Raw genomic sequence first — 15,218 nt, 5'->3', positions numbered from 1 at the left:
CAAACAAAAATGCATTTGACGCATCCATTCTGCTGAACAGGATATCACATTTATTACTGAGAAGTGATTAATAATGAAGGGTAAATTCCCAGTTGTTCCACTTGACGAGGATTGAAAAAAGATTAAGCAGTTTTTGTTTCTCAAAGTTCAGTGTTCAAAAAAATTCCTTACAGTATTCCTTTAGTCCAGTCTTCGCTTTTTTTAAGGATTTCGACTTAATTGGTGGCATCTTTTTTCTTAAACTTGCTCACGTGAACTTTTGTCAAGAGTTGCTTTTAATATTTTTGGAACGAAAGGTGGGACAAACACAAAAGTAACCGCTCTTCCCAGGAGCCTTTTTAAAACAAAAACAAGCAGCATTTTCAGTAAAACAGAGGGCGAGGTGGGATGGACAGTCCTCACAAAGGCCTGAACAAAACAATCTAGATCTCCAGTCCAGTCGGAGACGGTATCTGTCCACGTTCTGACCCAGCTGGGCGATGACAATTCAGATGTTGCGAGGCAACTGGTCTCTTCTCCGTCGAACCACATTTAAATGCAGCCCATAAAAAAAATCAAAAAGCGATTCAGTTTTAATTTTTGTTTAAACAGAAGGAAAACAAAATGCACCACTTTGCAAAGTCACAACCAATAGTTGAGAAAGGATCCTTAAAACGGTTTTGTTTCCCCCACCTAGATCTTGCTATTATTACCATAGTTCTACAGAAGAGGATTAAGTTTGACAAGTACAAGGCTAAGAGCCATAGGATTCACTGGAAATGAAAGAGGGTAGGTGGGCGGGAGGGAAGGAAGGTGAGGAGAGGGGAATCTTCATTGTCATTCAATTTCTTGAAGAACATTCAGGATATGACTTTTAGGTCGACGTCACGTTTCCAGAGACTGCAGTATTATTTAACACGACCTTGGCGTTCCTGTAAAGCAAGGAAAAGGTTCAATATACAATTTCAAAAGTTGTTTCTGTTTACCCTGCACCTGTATACTGTGGATGGCTCGATTGAAATCATGCATTGTCTTTCCGCTGACTGGTTAGCACGCAACAAAAGCTTTTCACTGTACCTCGGTACACGTGACAATAAACTAAACCGAGATTTCAGTACAAGGGTAGTAGGGAATTCAGACTCCGGATCTGCTACGAGAATCGTTTGCTAGAGAAGCTTATAAAATTATCTTAAAAGTTAAGTTGATATTTTGAAAAAGGCCAATTGTTAAATATGAGAAACTCGGAAAGAACTATTGCATCATTAGTTTGCATATAGTTTATTGTCATGTGTACCTAGGTACAGTGAAAAGCTTTTGTTGCATGCCAACAGTCAACGAAAATAATACATGACCATTTATTCCTTAATTAGGAACAGCAAACAGATGAAACGAAAACTGGCTTCATTTGTTGATTTGGATAAGACAGCAATTTAATGACATTGTTCTCCAGTAGAATAAACACTTCGAGATTATGCCCATGTTGGAACAACCTTTCATTCTTTTGATCATAAATACAAAATTTGAGAAAGGTAAAGCTCATTTTTCTTTGATCCTTAGCAATGAATTGAAAAGCGTTAATGCCCCAGTTGATGCAAGTAATGCAAAACTAAGATTTCCAGACCTATAGTAGCCCAGATTTACTAAGCAACATGTATTTAATTACATGGGATTGGGGGGGAATAAAGAACAATTAGACAATGGTCCATGTCTTCAGAAACACAAATAATTTTACACCTAAAGAATCACACCTCAAAGGCTACCTCCCTTTGAAAAAAAATTACAAAGACAATTGGTTAACACCAACAAACAACACCCACATCCAATTTATTTATTTTTTAGACACAAAGTGCTGGAGTAATTTAGCAGATCAGGCAGTATCTCTGGAGAACATGGAGAGGTGACGTTTCGGCTTGGGACCCTTCTTCAGACCCGAAACATCAATTGCCCTGTTCTCCAGAGACGCTGCCTGACCCGCTGAGTTACTCCAGCACTGTGTGTCTATCTTTGGTACAAAGCAGCATTGGCAGTTCCTTCCCATCACTTTATTTTTTTGTTGCTCTTAAATAAGGGAGGAAAACTTGGCGAGAATAATTTCCCTTAGTCCCCTTCACCTATTATGTGGGGCACACAAAATGAACCATAAAATTGAGGGTGAGAGGAGGCTTGAAAAAACAAACAAACTTGAGGTTAAAATCCATGTTGCCAATGGTCCATGTTGGACATGTAGTTTGGAAGACTAGTCAGGCCAAGTGCTATTTTTTCACAGAATAATTTGGGTCTGACTCAGTACTCAAGTTTAACTGTGAAGGATTAGAGGTGAACTCTTGCAGGATGGGTAAGGGCAGAAATATTAGCAGTCAAGATTAATAAAATGTTAGTGCCAAGAATAGTGGGTTTGCGAGATTGGTAAACAATGAACATCAATTCATTCAATTCTTTGTGAAAGACTTGTTTCTGACTTGAGCAGATTTCCAAACATTGGTTATCAAAAATTACAGCAGGATCTTGATCTGCTGAGTAAATGGGCAGAGGAAAGGTAACTGCAGTTTAATTCAAGTGAGGGCAAGGTGTTGCAATTTGGGTAGTCAAACCAGGGCAGGACCTTCGCTGTAAATGGCAGCACCCTGGAAACATAGAAACATAGTAAATAGGTGCAGGAGTAGGGCATTCGGCCCTTTGAGCCAGCACCGCCATTCAATATGATCATGGCTGATGTTGTGTAGAGCTCAGTGATCTAGAAGTGCAGATACATTGTTCCCTTAAAGTAGAGTCACAGGTAGATAGGGTGGACAAACTACATACATATCAAAGTGATTGGTGATTCATTAAAAGGTATTTGAAACCCCAAAAAAATCAACACAGTTGGTAGCTACAAAAAAAACTTGCACCAAAAATGGAAAATAATAACAATCTTGCTTTCAGAAGTCATAAGCAAGTGGGAATACAAGAAGGCAAGATGGTAACGGTTGAATTAGTCACACTTGCCTCAATTGGTCAAGGCATTGAGTTATTCAGTTGGGACGTCATGTAACTGCTGGATAACACGTTGGCGTACTATACTTAAGTATTGTGTGCAGTTCTAGCTGCTTCCTCTAGGAGGAATAACATTCAGTTGCAAAGGATGCAGAAAAGATTTACAAGGGTGTAACCGGGACTGGCGGTGTTGTGATTAATTCCCGGAATGGCGGAACTGTCATATGTTGAAAGACTGGATCGACTAGTCTTGTGAACACTGGAATTTAGAAGGATGAGAGGAGATCTTATCGAAATGTATAAGATTAAGGAGGGGTTAGAGGCAGGAAACATGTTCCCAATGTTGGGGGAGTGCAGAACAAGGGGCCACAGATTAAGAATAAGGGGTAGGCCATTTAGAACTGAGATGAGGAAAAACTTTTTCAGTCAGAGTTGTGAATCTGTGGAATTCTCTGCCTCAGAAGGCAGTGGAGGCCAATTCTCTGAATGCATTCAAGAGAGAGCTAGATAGAGCTCTTAAGGATAGCAGAGTCAGGGGGTATGGGGAGAAGGCAGGAACGGGGTACTGATTGAGAATGATCAGCCATGATCACATTGAATGGCGGTGCTGGCTCGAAGGGCCGAATGGCCTCCTCCTGCACCTATTGTCTATAAAATGAGAGCCTGAATAAGCTGGGGATTTTTTCGCCTGGACAGTAGAAGGCCTAGGGGTGGCATTTTAGAGGTATGTAAAATCATGAGGGGCATAGATAAGGTGAACGGTCACAGTCTATTTCTTAGGATAAAAGAGACAAAGTCAGAGGGCATAGTTTCAAGATGAGAGGGGATAAATTATAAGGTACCTGAGGGTGAAGAATTCCCCCATAGAAAGTGGTGGGTACATGGAATGAGCTGCTGAATCAAGTGTCACCATTACAATATTTAATGGACATTTATGAATAGGAAAGGTTCAAGGGGATACAAGCCAAATACAGGCAAATGAAACTAGCTGAGCTAGGCAACCCTGTCAGCACAGACAACTTGGCCTAGACAGTCTGCTTCCATGCAGTACGACAGATTTAATGAGAACACAAGTAGGATTTACAGCTAAAAACACAACAAAAGTTGATTCTGAACACAAAGGGAAATTAATGATTGGAAATTCCAAAATACAAAACTTGTCCACTCGCACTGACTGGCACTGTGCAATTTATAATTTGCTTGCATAAAACTGTTTAGTGGCCTTTGGTGAAATAATAGTTTCAATTGTGTGGAATTTACAAACATCTAGCCGATTAAACAAAAAGAATCTTCTTAGACACACAAGCAATTTAATAGATCGCATCTGCAATGTGCACTGTGCAATGCTTACAAAACAACTAGCTGGGTCAACTTCACGATTTTGTACTTTGAACCCCAAGATAATTATTATATATAACACATACGATTACATTTAATAGATCATAATAGATACAACAATAATCCAAATAAATCTCAAGATTGCCAGATCTTTCCTTGACCAAATCAGAGCCAAACATTTCCAGGGATTTCTTATTCCAATCCGCTTTGTCTTTGGTGTAGGAAGGAACTGCAGATGCTGATTTACATAATAGAAGACAGGCATAAAATGCTGGACATCAGCAGGTCGGGCAGTATCTCTGGAGAAAATGAACAGGTGACGTTCCCGGTCGGAACCCTCCTTAGACTTTTTTCCCCCCATTTTTCATAAGTTTAGGGGCACGCAATTAGGATTTTGGTTCCAAAGAATGTGGAAACGAACACACATATACAATGGCCTTCGCATGCCTTTGCCACAAACAGAGCTAAAATCTCCTTGCTTAAAAACTAACCCCGTCATTTCAAAAGCTGATAATGGTCTGGGCATAATAGTTAATATACCACAGATACATTTGGGGGAGGGAGCGAGGAAATCCTCAATTTTTATGTTATATTATCCTTGCAATTTTGTACGGGTGCACTGGAGATGATGGTAGCTAATTATTTACATAAGGTTTACCATTTGGAGTTTGAAACCACAAAGAAAAAGGCACAAGGCAAGGAAAAGTTTCCTCATATTAAAAGTTACACGCATTACTGCACCCTTACCTGGGCATTCCCTGAAATCCTATTTTTGCAGCACAAAGAGTATTTGCAGTAGAAAAGGAATGTGTCTGAAAAATTAGATGACAGAAAGATAATCTTTCTGAATTTGATCAATTTTTCCATTCCATTTTCTCTTCAGTCGGTCTAACCAGTCATTTCACAACAGATATTACTTGGATCCAAATTATCTTGTCCTTACCAGGGTTTGCAATCAGGGCTTTTAGGAAAATAACTGCAGATGCTGGTACAAATCGAAAGTATCACAAAATGCTGGAGTAACTCAGCAGGTCAGGCAGCATCTAGGCGAAAGGGAATGGGTGACATTTCGGGTCGAGACCCTTCTTCAGACTGAAGAAGGGTCTCGACCCGAAACGTCACCCATTCCCTCCCTCCTAGATGCTGCCTGACATGCTGAGTTACTCCAGCATTTTGTAACACCAGGGCTTTTATGTTGGTCAAATTCCAATTTTCTATCCAAAAATCAAAAATCTAAACCCAACTCAAATAAAATCTACAATTGGAGTCTTTCAACTCTTCTAACGGTGGAAGGATGAGGAACGAGAGCCATCCTGCTTCTTCTTACAGGCTCTGTTGCAGGGATTTCTATCAGCATAGTATGATCAATGTCTGTACATGAATAAAGAACTAGCCTTTTACAAAAAGTACAATGATGCCAACAAAATAATATTCCAACCATTCTTAGGGTGTAATAATATATATATTTTAATTAATGATTAGAATACATTTTAACATCTTTGCATTTGGGATCATAGCATGTTCGCTTCCACTAGTTGTTTGTGCTCTGTGCTGCCTGATGAGGCAATGTGGGATCTGTAGCTTGTGCCAGTGGTGGGGCAGGCTATACTTGGCAGGTCAGCCGAGTCGGTAGCTTGAGAGGCAATCATCTCCTCCATCATTTATACTTTGCTTCTGTGTGCTCCTGAAGAATGGACTTCAGGATCTCAATGCCACCCAAAGGCAGCTCCTACACAGAGGTACGGCGTGGAAACAGGCCCCTCGAGTCCGCGCCGACCAACGATCCCCGCACACTATTATCCTACACACACCGGAGACAATTTATAATCTTTACCAGAGCCAATAAACCCACAAACCTGTACGTCTTTGGAATGTGGGAGGAAACCGAAGCACCCAGGAAAAACCCCAGAGTCACAGGGAGAACGTATAAACTCCGTACAGACTGCAACCGTAGTCAGGATTGAACCCGGGTCTCTGGCGCTGTAAGGCAGCAACTATCACTGTGCCACCATGCTGCCCTTAGGCCAAGGATTTTCAGAAGTGGAGATACTACTCTTTTCCCCACATGGCTTTAAGAATGTCTATGATTCATTTTCTTTCTTGGCTCTCTTACTGTGATGGAACTTGTTGCAGAGCACATTTTGGGAGTATGATCTCAGGCACAAATGAAGCCTGACCACTGGAGGTAATTGGGTTTAATTAAGGCCTCAAAGCTGAGAAGACTTGGTTGTTGGCTTGCTTATTTTGCCATTGGATGTGGAAAATTTGCAGAGACAATGTTAATGGTTTCCCTCCACTGATTTGAGGTGCCTGCTCTAGGTACCCCACTTCTCAGAAGAGTACAGGAAATCAGGGATCACGGCAGTTTGGTGCTATATTTGATGAGATCTTCAAGCCCACTTTTTTAGAGCTATGCTGATGTTCTGAAGGCAATGGTGGCTCATTGACATTGCCTCCATTGAGTGGTGAGTCCCATCAGAGGAATCTATTCAACATTTTTGGGTCCCATCGTTGCCCTTTATTGGGCAGTGGGAACAGGTTGGTAACAAACCCCAGGTCTGCGAAAGAGATAGGCCAATTCTCTTGTACGTTTCAGCGAATGACTCGACATGATTTAGAGACGCAAATGAGTGTGTGCACCTCAATGACTGGTGTTGGTTTGGATAGAAGTAGAGATTGAAATGCTTCTCATTTGTCATGCAGATACACTCCACTCCACGTGTTTTTTGGAAGGAACAGTTAAGTGGCGAGAAATGTTGAGTAAGCATTGGGATAACATAGCCTTTTGCGATTGTAGTTTGCATAGATTCTGTTGTGAACATGATGGGTTAAGACGTTTTTTTCATGTCCTCATTAAATACAAAACTTGGCGGATTTCAAAAGTCACTGAAGTATAAGATTTGAAACAAAGTCCTTATTTTTTCTCTGACAGGGTCAAAGTCTTAAGCAAAATCCAAAAAGGCAAAGGTTGCCTGACTTTCCCTGGAGTTAACATAAAGATCTAAGTATTCTTTGAGATGGATGGAATTCTCAATACAAATTTAAGGAGTAGCTCTCTGGCTCTTTGAAGACAACAGTTTAGGTGAATGTTGGCAATGACTTGCCCAGTGGCAGACCTCTGAAGTTCATTGACACATCCTTTGCCCAGTTATGGCAGCTGAATTGTGAACTTATTCCTGAATTTCCCTACAAGCTTTAGTACTTCAACAACAACAAAAAACACAATATTTGATGACTAGTGGCATTGCAGAGACTAACTGTACAATGAAGTTTAAAATGAGAGCCAATGATCCAGCTGCAAAGGCAATTTAAGTCAATAGTTCTTAATACTGGGGCTATTCAAACTTCATTCCCAATCATGTATGATAATCAAGCCCTGGTAATTGGCCCTCAAATCTCTATTTGTATTTCATATTTTCTGTTTTCTATTTTTTAAATTATTATTGTGGGCTTCGAAATTTGGAAAATATTGCTACCCTTATCTCGTAAATATATAAATCTTAATTCAAGACTTCAATGGAAATTTGGATTTTCAATTTTTATGGACTACCAGAAAACATTCTGAAATAATAGAAATAGAGAAGATGGAAGAAACACTCAGCATCTGTGGAACAAAGAACATAATACATACCTAGGGTCAAATCATCATTACTTTGTTTTTCAGGTGATGGAAATAGATAGACTCTAAGACGAGATCCAAATTTAGATCAACCCCAGATTATAGAACAAAATAGTAAATACGAACGGTTCTTCTTAACTTGGTTCCAAGGCTCCCTAAAGATATTGCAATACTTACTAAGCTGATCTTGTGTCTTCTTTCTATTCACAGGAAAAACAAACTCAATATAAAACTGAACAGTGTTTGTATGTAAACAAAATGGGCTGTGCATGGGCAAAATATGTGCACAAACCTACAGGAAGTGCAGAGAAAATACAGAAAAATGGGCAACAGGAGGAAATGGAGTAAACCACAGTAAAAAGCAATACTATCTCATGACATGTAACCTAACCAGCACAATGTACAGCAAACCAACCAGTTAGTTGCAAAGAGGTAAAGGAGTAAAGGGTCTTGTCCCAAATGTCACCTATCCATGTTCTCCAGAGATGCTGCCTGACCAGTTGAGTTACTCCAGCATTTGGGTCACTTTTGTTAAATCAGAATCTACAGTTCCTTATTTCTACTGCCTTCAACTACTTACTGTTTTATAGTTCTTTCTTTACACTAATTGCTTCACACAAATTATGACCAATTGTCCAATTCCTGGATGTCATTGCTTCATTGATAAAAATAACCCTGTTTAATAAGACACGTCATATCCACCCACAGGCAAACCAGTATTTATCTGGAACCACTGACTCATCGGGATTGATTAGTGGGGTTTTTTGAGCAAGGAACATCAGATCCACAAACGGCAGCAACAATTGAATCAGGAAGAGGAAACAGACATTTAATTTTCAAGCCAAAGTGTGGGTTTAGATCATTTATTTCAGTGTGGACAATTAAAGACTTCTTTCTGAAAAATTTCCAGTCGATCTTCTTTCTAAAATTTGACTTACTTAAATAAGCCAGATTTTTGTAATTTCACCACACAATGTCTGTTTTCAAACAGGTATTGTGGATCAAAAACCCCAGACTTCTGGAGATACTCATGGCTGTGCTCAACAGTACATTTTTAACATACATTTATAATTTAGTAATACCTTCAAAACTGAATTGTTTAAGAAACGCCAAAAACTGTTTAACAGCTCAATGATGCGTGTCGACTAAACCACAGCAGAAGTGTTTGTTTAGAATTCAACAGTTCAGAGGACAAGCATATTTTAAAACAATGGTTAAGTTCCTCTGGTTCTGCCAGAATAAATGCATCATTTATTCTTTCAGATTGAGTCTTGAAATCAGTGATGACTTCTCTCAAATGGATGTAGATTATCCCACCGCACTATTTAACAGCAGGTGCCTTTTCCCTCAGTGCTCATCTTTTACCAACACCATCAAAACTAATTATTCGAGAGAATTTATCTACAAATTAGTAGCACTTTTCCTGCATTAAACAATGATTTATTGATGGTAGGGAAGTGTGAGATAATGAAAGGTGATAGCAAGTGCAAGCCTCTCTCTAATTTTTTTTTCCAAACAACAAAATTGTAGATTATATTCATGCAGTCACAGCCAACTTAGATACACAAAGTTTTGAGGAAATTAATATACTTTTTATTATTCACTAGTGCATCAGATTATAAGGTGCATTTTCTATTATAAAGGGACTAAATAAAACCTGCAAGGTTGATCTTGTTGGGGATTTCTTCCCGATTATTACGAGCTGTATTGTTGAACATTGATGCTGCATCCAATGCTGGCTTTTTAAAGAAACTGCATTACCGGATATATATCGATACAATCATCAATGCAGAATCTATGAGCAAAATCTGAGGAACAGAGGAGGCCCTTAAGGTTTACACTATTTACTCAGATCACAACAAATCTCTTGGGCTTTGTTCTTTTTTAAAAAATGGATTTTTGACTACACAGTAGATTTAATTTCCAGTTTTGACATTTCCATTAACCAATTCAGATGATCTGAAGTTCTAATAAATGGTCTATGTCAGCCCCTGCCCATTTTGTACCAGTCTTGCTGTGTTTCCAACATTTGCTGAAAAGGTGATTTATTTTCAAGGAGATACAAGGAAGTGGTTTACCAAAAAAAACTGCTGGGGGACATGGATCAGGTCTGAAGAAAGGTCCACCCGACATCACCTACACATATCCTCCAGATATTCTGCCTGACCTGCTGAGTTACTCCAGCACATTAAAGAGTTATTTTATTTTGGATTACAGTACATTCATTTCCTGACAGAAGCTTTTTTAAAGCAACTCACATTTAAGGCATAGTTAAGATTCATAGGATAAAGTTTTATTTTCAACGCAGCCCAAGAGGTAATATTATCTTGGAGATCAACCAGTTTGATCTCCTGTGACAAAATGTCTGTAGCATAGTACCTTTTTACAACATTGGAAATGGTTGGCTCATTCAATAATAAATTGAACTATCTTGAGTTGGGGTTGCAGTTCTGAGCAATTTCAGTGCAAATGTGGAAGAACCAACAGGGGAAAAAATAGCAGCCATTTCTCTACAAAAACAAAAAAAAACCATCACCTATGTTAGTGAATTTTACTTGGTCAGCATTTTCCAAAAAAATAAAATTTACTGGGTCATATTTCCTAAAGACCTATGGCATGAAAAGCTATGGCATCCTATCCAACCTCATACATTACCTCAGACTAGTACTGCACACCAATCTGATCAATTGTTTTCTGTAATTACAAATAAACAATCTTTATGGCACACTATAACCTCCTTTGAAACATACTTAAAACATGAACCAGTTATAAATTCTCCCCAATTCCACAATTTCTTACCAACCTCTTGCCTTAAAATGTGCTTCTTGAACCCACCCCTAAGCTGGCTGTGGAGGATTATTATATTTTCCTGGAACATATTCGATCCTTCCAAATGCAGCAGGTGCACTTACCAAGCTCAATGCACATTTGTTTCTGAACTACTATAAACAGCAGCTCACTGAACTTCCTAGTAATTTTTATACCATCCTAGAATATGGGAGTTTAGTTTGAGTTCTAATCCTCAAGAAAAACACCATTGGTACCACACCAATTATAAGGAGTTACAGAAACTCAGAGTACTATGTGAACTGGTTGGGAATTTAGCATTTTAAGAGGCACTGAATATTTGATCCATCTTGCTTCAATAACAATTAATCTCGAGAGTGCTGGATTCACAGTACATTCATTAACTGATTTTATTTTTTTCAAATAAGCATACTATCTCAACGGTGGCAGTAATACCCCCCTGTACTATTCATCTGCTTTTACACATTATAACAATGTTACCTGCATTGAAAATCAAAATGTATGTTTCAAAGTTGTATTTAGAAAAATTCGAGAAACATTCCTAAAATTCATATTGCACAATGACCTCCAAGTGATTAACAAAATCAACATTGAAACCATTCAGAGGCATACACGTGAAGCCACCACCTGTAATCATGGATCCAAATATCGGATCAAAAATCAGCTGGTAAGTTAAATGGTTGAATTCAATTTACTGATGCCACCCTTCACCGTCTGAATATAGCAGGTTCTCCATTGTAAAAAAAAAAAACTATGACTGACAAAACTTGATCTCTACTTATTTATTGAAAGTGTCACAAAATTTTGATTTTCAATTGACATTTCCAAAATATTTTCTAAGCCATCTCACAGGAGACACACTCAGTGTAAAACTTCATTGAATGCAAGCATTACCATTGATCTGGCTGAAAATGTAAAAGATGGTTAAAAATTAGCTAAATTTCCAACCTATGTAAACAGCACAAGGAGTGACTGAGTGGGAAGCACACAAAACGCCAGGCAAATTATGATTTCATCTCAATGCAAGCAAACACAGTATTGATACGAGAATAATATATTTGTTGTCCAATTAGGAATGCATCCTTTTACTTCAACCTAAACATTTGGTTTAGAATATTTCAAGTAGGAGGAAGATAGTGGATAGGCTGGGTTTGTTTTCTTTGGACTGTAAGTAATGAGGGGGTGTCTGATGAGAGTATACAAAAAATCATGAAAGGCAGACTGTGTGGATAATGCAGAACTTGTCCCCATAACGGAGCTGCCTAAATCGTGAGGGCAGAGGATCAAGTTGGGGACTGAGAGGGTTAGCAAGTCAAAGATCTTTTTAACCCAATCGATGGCTGCTAACTGGAAAGCACTAGCTGAGAAGTTGAAGGCAGATACTCTCACAATTAAAAAAGTACAGTATTTGAATTCCAAAGCATAGAAAGTTATAGACCAAGTTCTGATAAATAGGAATAATGTGCGCTAGATGGTCTACATAGACATGGTGGGCTAATGGGGCTCATTTCGGTGCTGTGTAACTTCATCCAGCAATTAAGAGGCCACAAAAATATGCAATTATAGATCTCCATCAAAGGTTCTCAGACAATCCAAAAATATTGGTTCAAGATACAAATTCTTCTCCCCTCCCTCGCTGTGACTGTCTCTTCACCCTGGTTGTACGAGTTTGCAGATGATAAAAAACTGATGGTATTTTAGATAGCAAGAAAGTTTGTTGAAGCATGATATAGATCATGCTGGAAACTTGTAGGATCCGAGGGAGTGCTGATGAACAGAGAGATACAAGCCCATGAATCCCCAAAATTACCAGGTGTCTAATAAGGTGATAAAGGTGTATGGGACACTCAACTTCATTGGCCAAGTCTTACATTGCAAAAGCTGGGACTTCATGTTAGCTTCACAAAAGATTTGTTTGGCCACACCTAGAGTTCTGGCCACCATACCAAAGAAAGGAAATAATTGTGCTGGAAAGGGTGTAGGATGGTGCCTGGATTGGATCATTGTGCTGATGAGACTGGATTTGTTTCCCCTGGAATAGTGGAGGCCGTGGAGGTATACAAAATTATGAACGGTATAAACAGGGAAGATGGCAAAAATGCTTCCCCCATATGTAGGTGATTGAAAGTGGAAGTCATGTTAAAGATAAGAGGGGTGAAAGTAAGATGTAGGTTTAGATGGCTATGTATTTCCTCTACGCAGGCAGTGAAGTCTGGAATGCTCTGCCTTAAGAGGCAGTGGTGACAAAATCCACATTCAAACATTGAGACAAGTACTTGAATCACCCAGGCATGCAGGGCTACAGATATAGCATTGGAATGTTGGATTAGTGCATTGGTACAACAGGTGCCATGGACATGATGGGCCAATGGGCCTGTTTTGGTTTTTTTTGCTATACGACTGCCTCTCCAAATGCTGCAAGCAGAATTCTGCATCTGCTTTGCAAACAATTACATGATCCTTTTTAATAAAACTTACAAATTTTCATGCAATCAACGAAGTGCACAATTTCTTACTCCTCGTTCCATCCCCTTCTGCATTTCCAACATTCTTGCAATTGATGTCCAATGCATCATACAACACTTAGCCTCATAAGAAAACTGGTGCGTGCAAAAGCAAAACTGCTAGCACTTCATACAACCATTCACAACCTACGGCCTTATAATAATTTCTACTACCCATTGTAGTATTTTAATCTCTTAGAGATGGACAGAAATTGCATTTAGTAACCAAATGCTGAACATTTATAATCGTGTTTAACAGAGAAAAGGTCAGCTGCGTGCATTAGAGAAGATTCAAATCATTGGAGGTTCCAAACAAGGAGAACCACTTTAGGTAGATTACACCAAAGACAGCCAATGCTTTTCACAGAGCCATTTCCTTCAAATTACTGCTTTGGTATCTTGCACCTTCCAAAAAGACCTTGATTTAAGAGGACATAACATGCTTAATACTGCAATTGGGCAAGGAGATGGACAGATTTCGGTATACTGACAGTCCATGGGTTATGCAAGGGTTCCCTTTCTGAAAACTGTCCATTAGTCAATTTCTTCGTAAATCAATAACATCTGCTTTGAACATCTGTTCATTGAATAATCACACTATCACTACCAAGAGTTAAATTAATGGAATATCCACTGTACCCAGTCATTAATGAATATCATTATTACTTGCTTGAAAAATGCCCTGAAAATGTATGGAATAATTTGAGGAAGGGTTGATTTCCGTAAGTCAGATCATTCATAACCAGGGAAACTCCAGTAACTGCAAACGAGGACGAAAAAAACTGTGGCTACTGAACAGTTCTGAAGTTGGCAAGAATAGAACAAGGTGTGTCTGAAAATTTAAACAGACAATTAGAAAATGCCAATTAAGTATCTAAGTTAAAGCTTAAACTTTAATCTAAATGAAAATTTAAACTCAAGTTTGAAGTTTAAAACCAAATTTCAATTGTTGAGGGGTTTTTTAAAGCCTAAATTCACAATATACCTTTTAAATTGTAGGAAAGTATTTTTAGAGTTCAATATATTAAAAATTTTAAACAATGTTAAAAATGTTGCAATTATCCCAAAGTTGCAGTGGTCTGCGGATCCAAACCAGAATCAAACTTCTCCTTCAGGGAGGCAGAGAAACAGACCAGAGGAAGCAGCAAGATATCAATGGATTCACTATGGATACCAGTATATTCCTGTACAGGCTGGACTGTGTAAAATTATATTGGACTGTGTCCAGTTGTAAAATTATATCGGAGAAGGTACAAAAATCTTTATCTTTGCGTTTAAATCCAAACTATAGGATTAGTACAGGTGTAGAGGTTATGGGGAGAAAGGCAGGAGAATGGGGTTAGGAGGGAGAGATAGATCAGCCATGGTTGAATGGCAGAGTAGACTCTGGGCCGAATGCCTAATTCTACTCCTGTCACTTATGACATGACCTTATATGATGGTCATAAAGACAGCCTAAAATGATATTTTTGCAAAATTAATTTCAAACCTATTCCCATTTAGAATATGACACAAATTTAGATGGGCTGCACTGAAAAAGGAACAGTTGGACAGCATAGCAATCACCCTAATGAATGGGATCACAAGAAATTGAACTCCAGCTATGTGCGATCTATTTAAATGGCATCCAATTTGCACTGTGCACCATTTGCAAGTATAAAGGAAAGCATTTCTTTCATAAACAGGTTCCTCAATCCCAAATTTATGAAATATTTCCATTTTAAATCTTGTCTGACTGAATTGATTAATTACATAGATTAAGTAAAGCAACATTGCAGGTATAACGTTGAAATAATAATTGAAGCAATAATAAGCAAATATAGTGGATGTCATCCATTTCCATATAGTACTGTCTTGAAAAGCACAAATAAAGAGTTTTAATAATGTATGCAGTTGGGTAAAAATTTTAATTAGCCATTTTAGGCTGAAGCATCATAATTTGCTTAGCTTTAAAATTCAAACTTTAATTAAAACTTTAAATTTAGACATCAATGAAA

At 38.5% G+C, this 15,218-nt stretch overlaps 1 protein-coding gene across 2 annotated transcripts in view; it reads right to left on the bottom strand.

Moving 5' to 3' along the window:
• The window catches only part of LOC144606940 (YTH domain-containing family protein 2-like), a 29,844-nt gene continuing 14,626 nt past the window's right edge, over positions 1 to 15,218 (bottom strand). For both annotated transcript variants that reach the window (XM_078423465.1, XM_078423466.1), the window contains exon 5: positions 1 to 911. In XM_078423465.1, the coding sequence (XP_078279591.1) occupies positions 888 to 911 (24 nt within the window). In that variant the 3' untranslated portion in view covers positions 1 to 887. The remainder of the gene's footprint in view (positions 912 to 15,218) is intronic.

The sequence above is a fragment of the Rhinoraja longicauda genome, chromosome 27 (genome assembly GCF_053455715.1).
Source record: "Rhinoraja longicauda isolate Sanriku21f chromosome 27, sRhiLon1.1, whole genome shotgun sequence".
In the NCBI taxonomy this organism is placed as follows: Eukaryota; Metazoa; Chordata; class Chondrichthyes; order Rajiformes; family Arhynchobatidae; genus Rhinoraja; species Rhinoraja longicauda.
The sequence above is the reverse complement of the archived record's forward strand: the minus strand, read 5'-3'. Positions and strand labels throughout refer to the sequence as shown.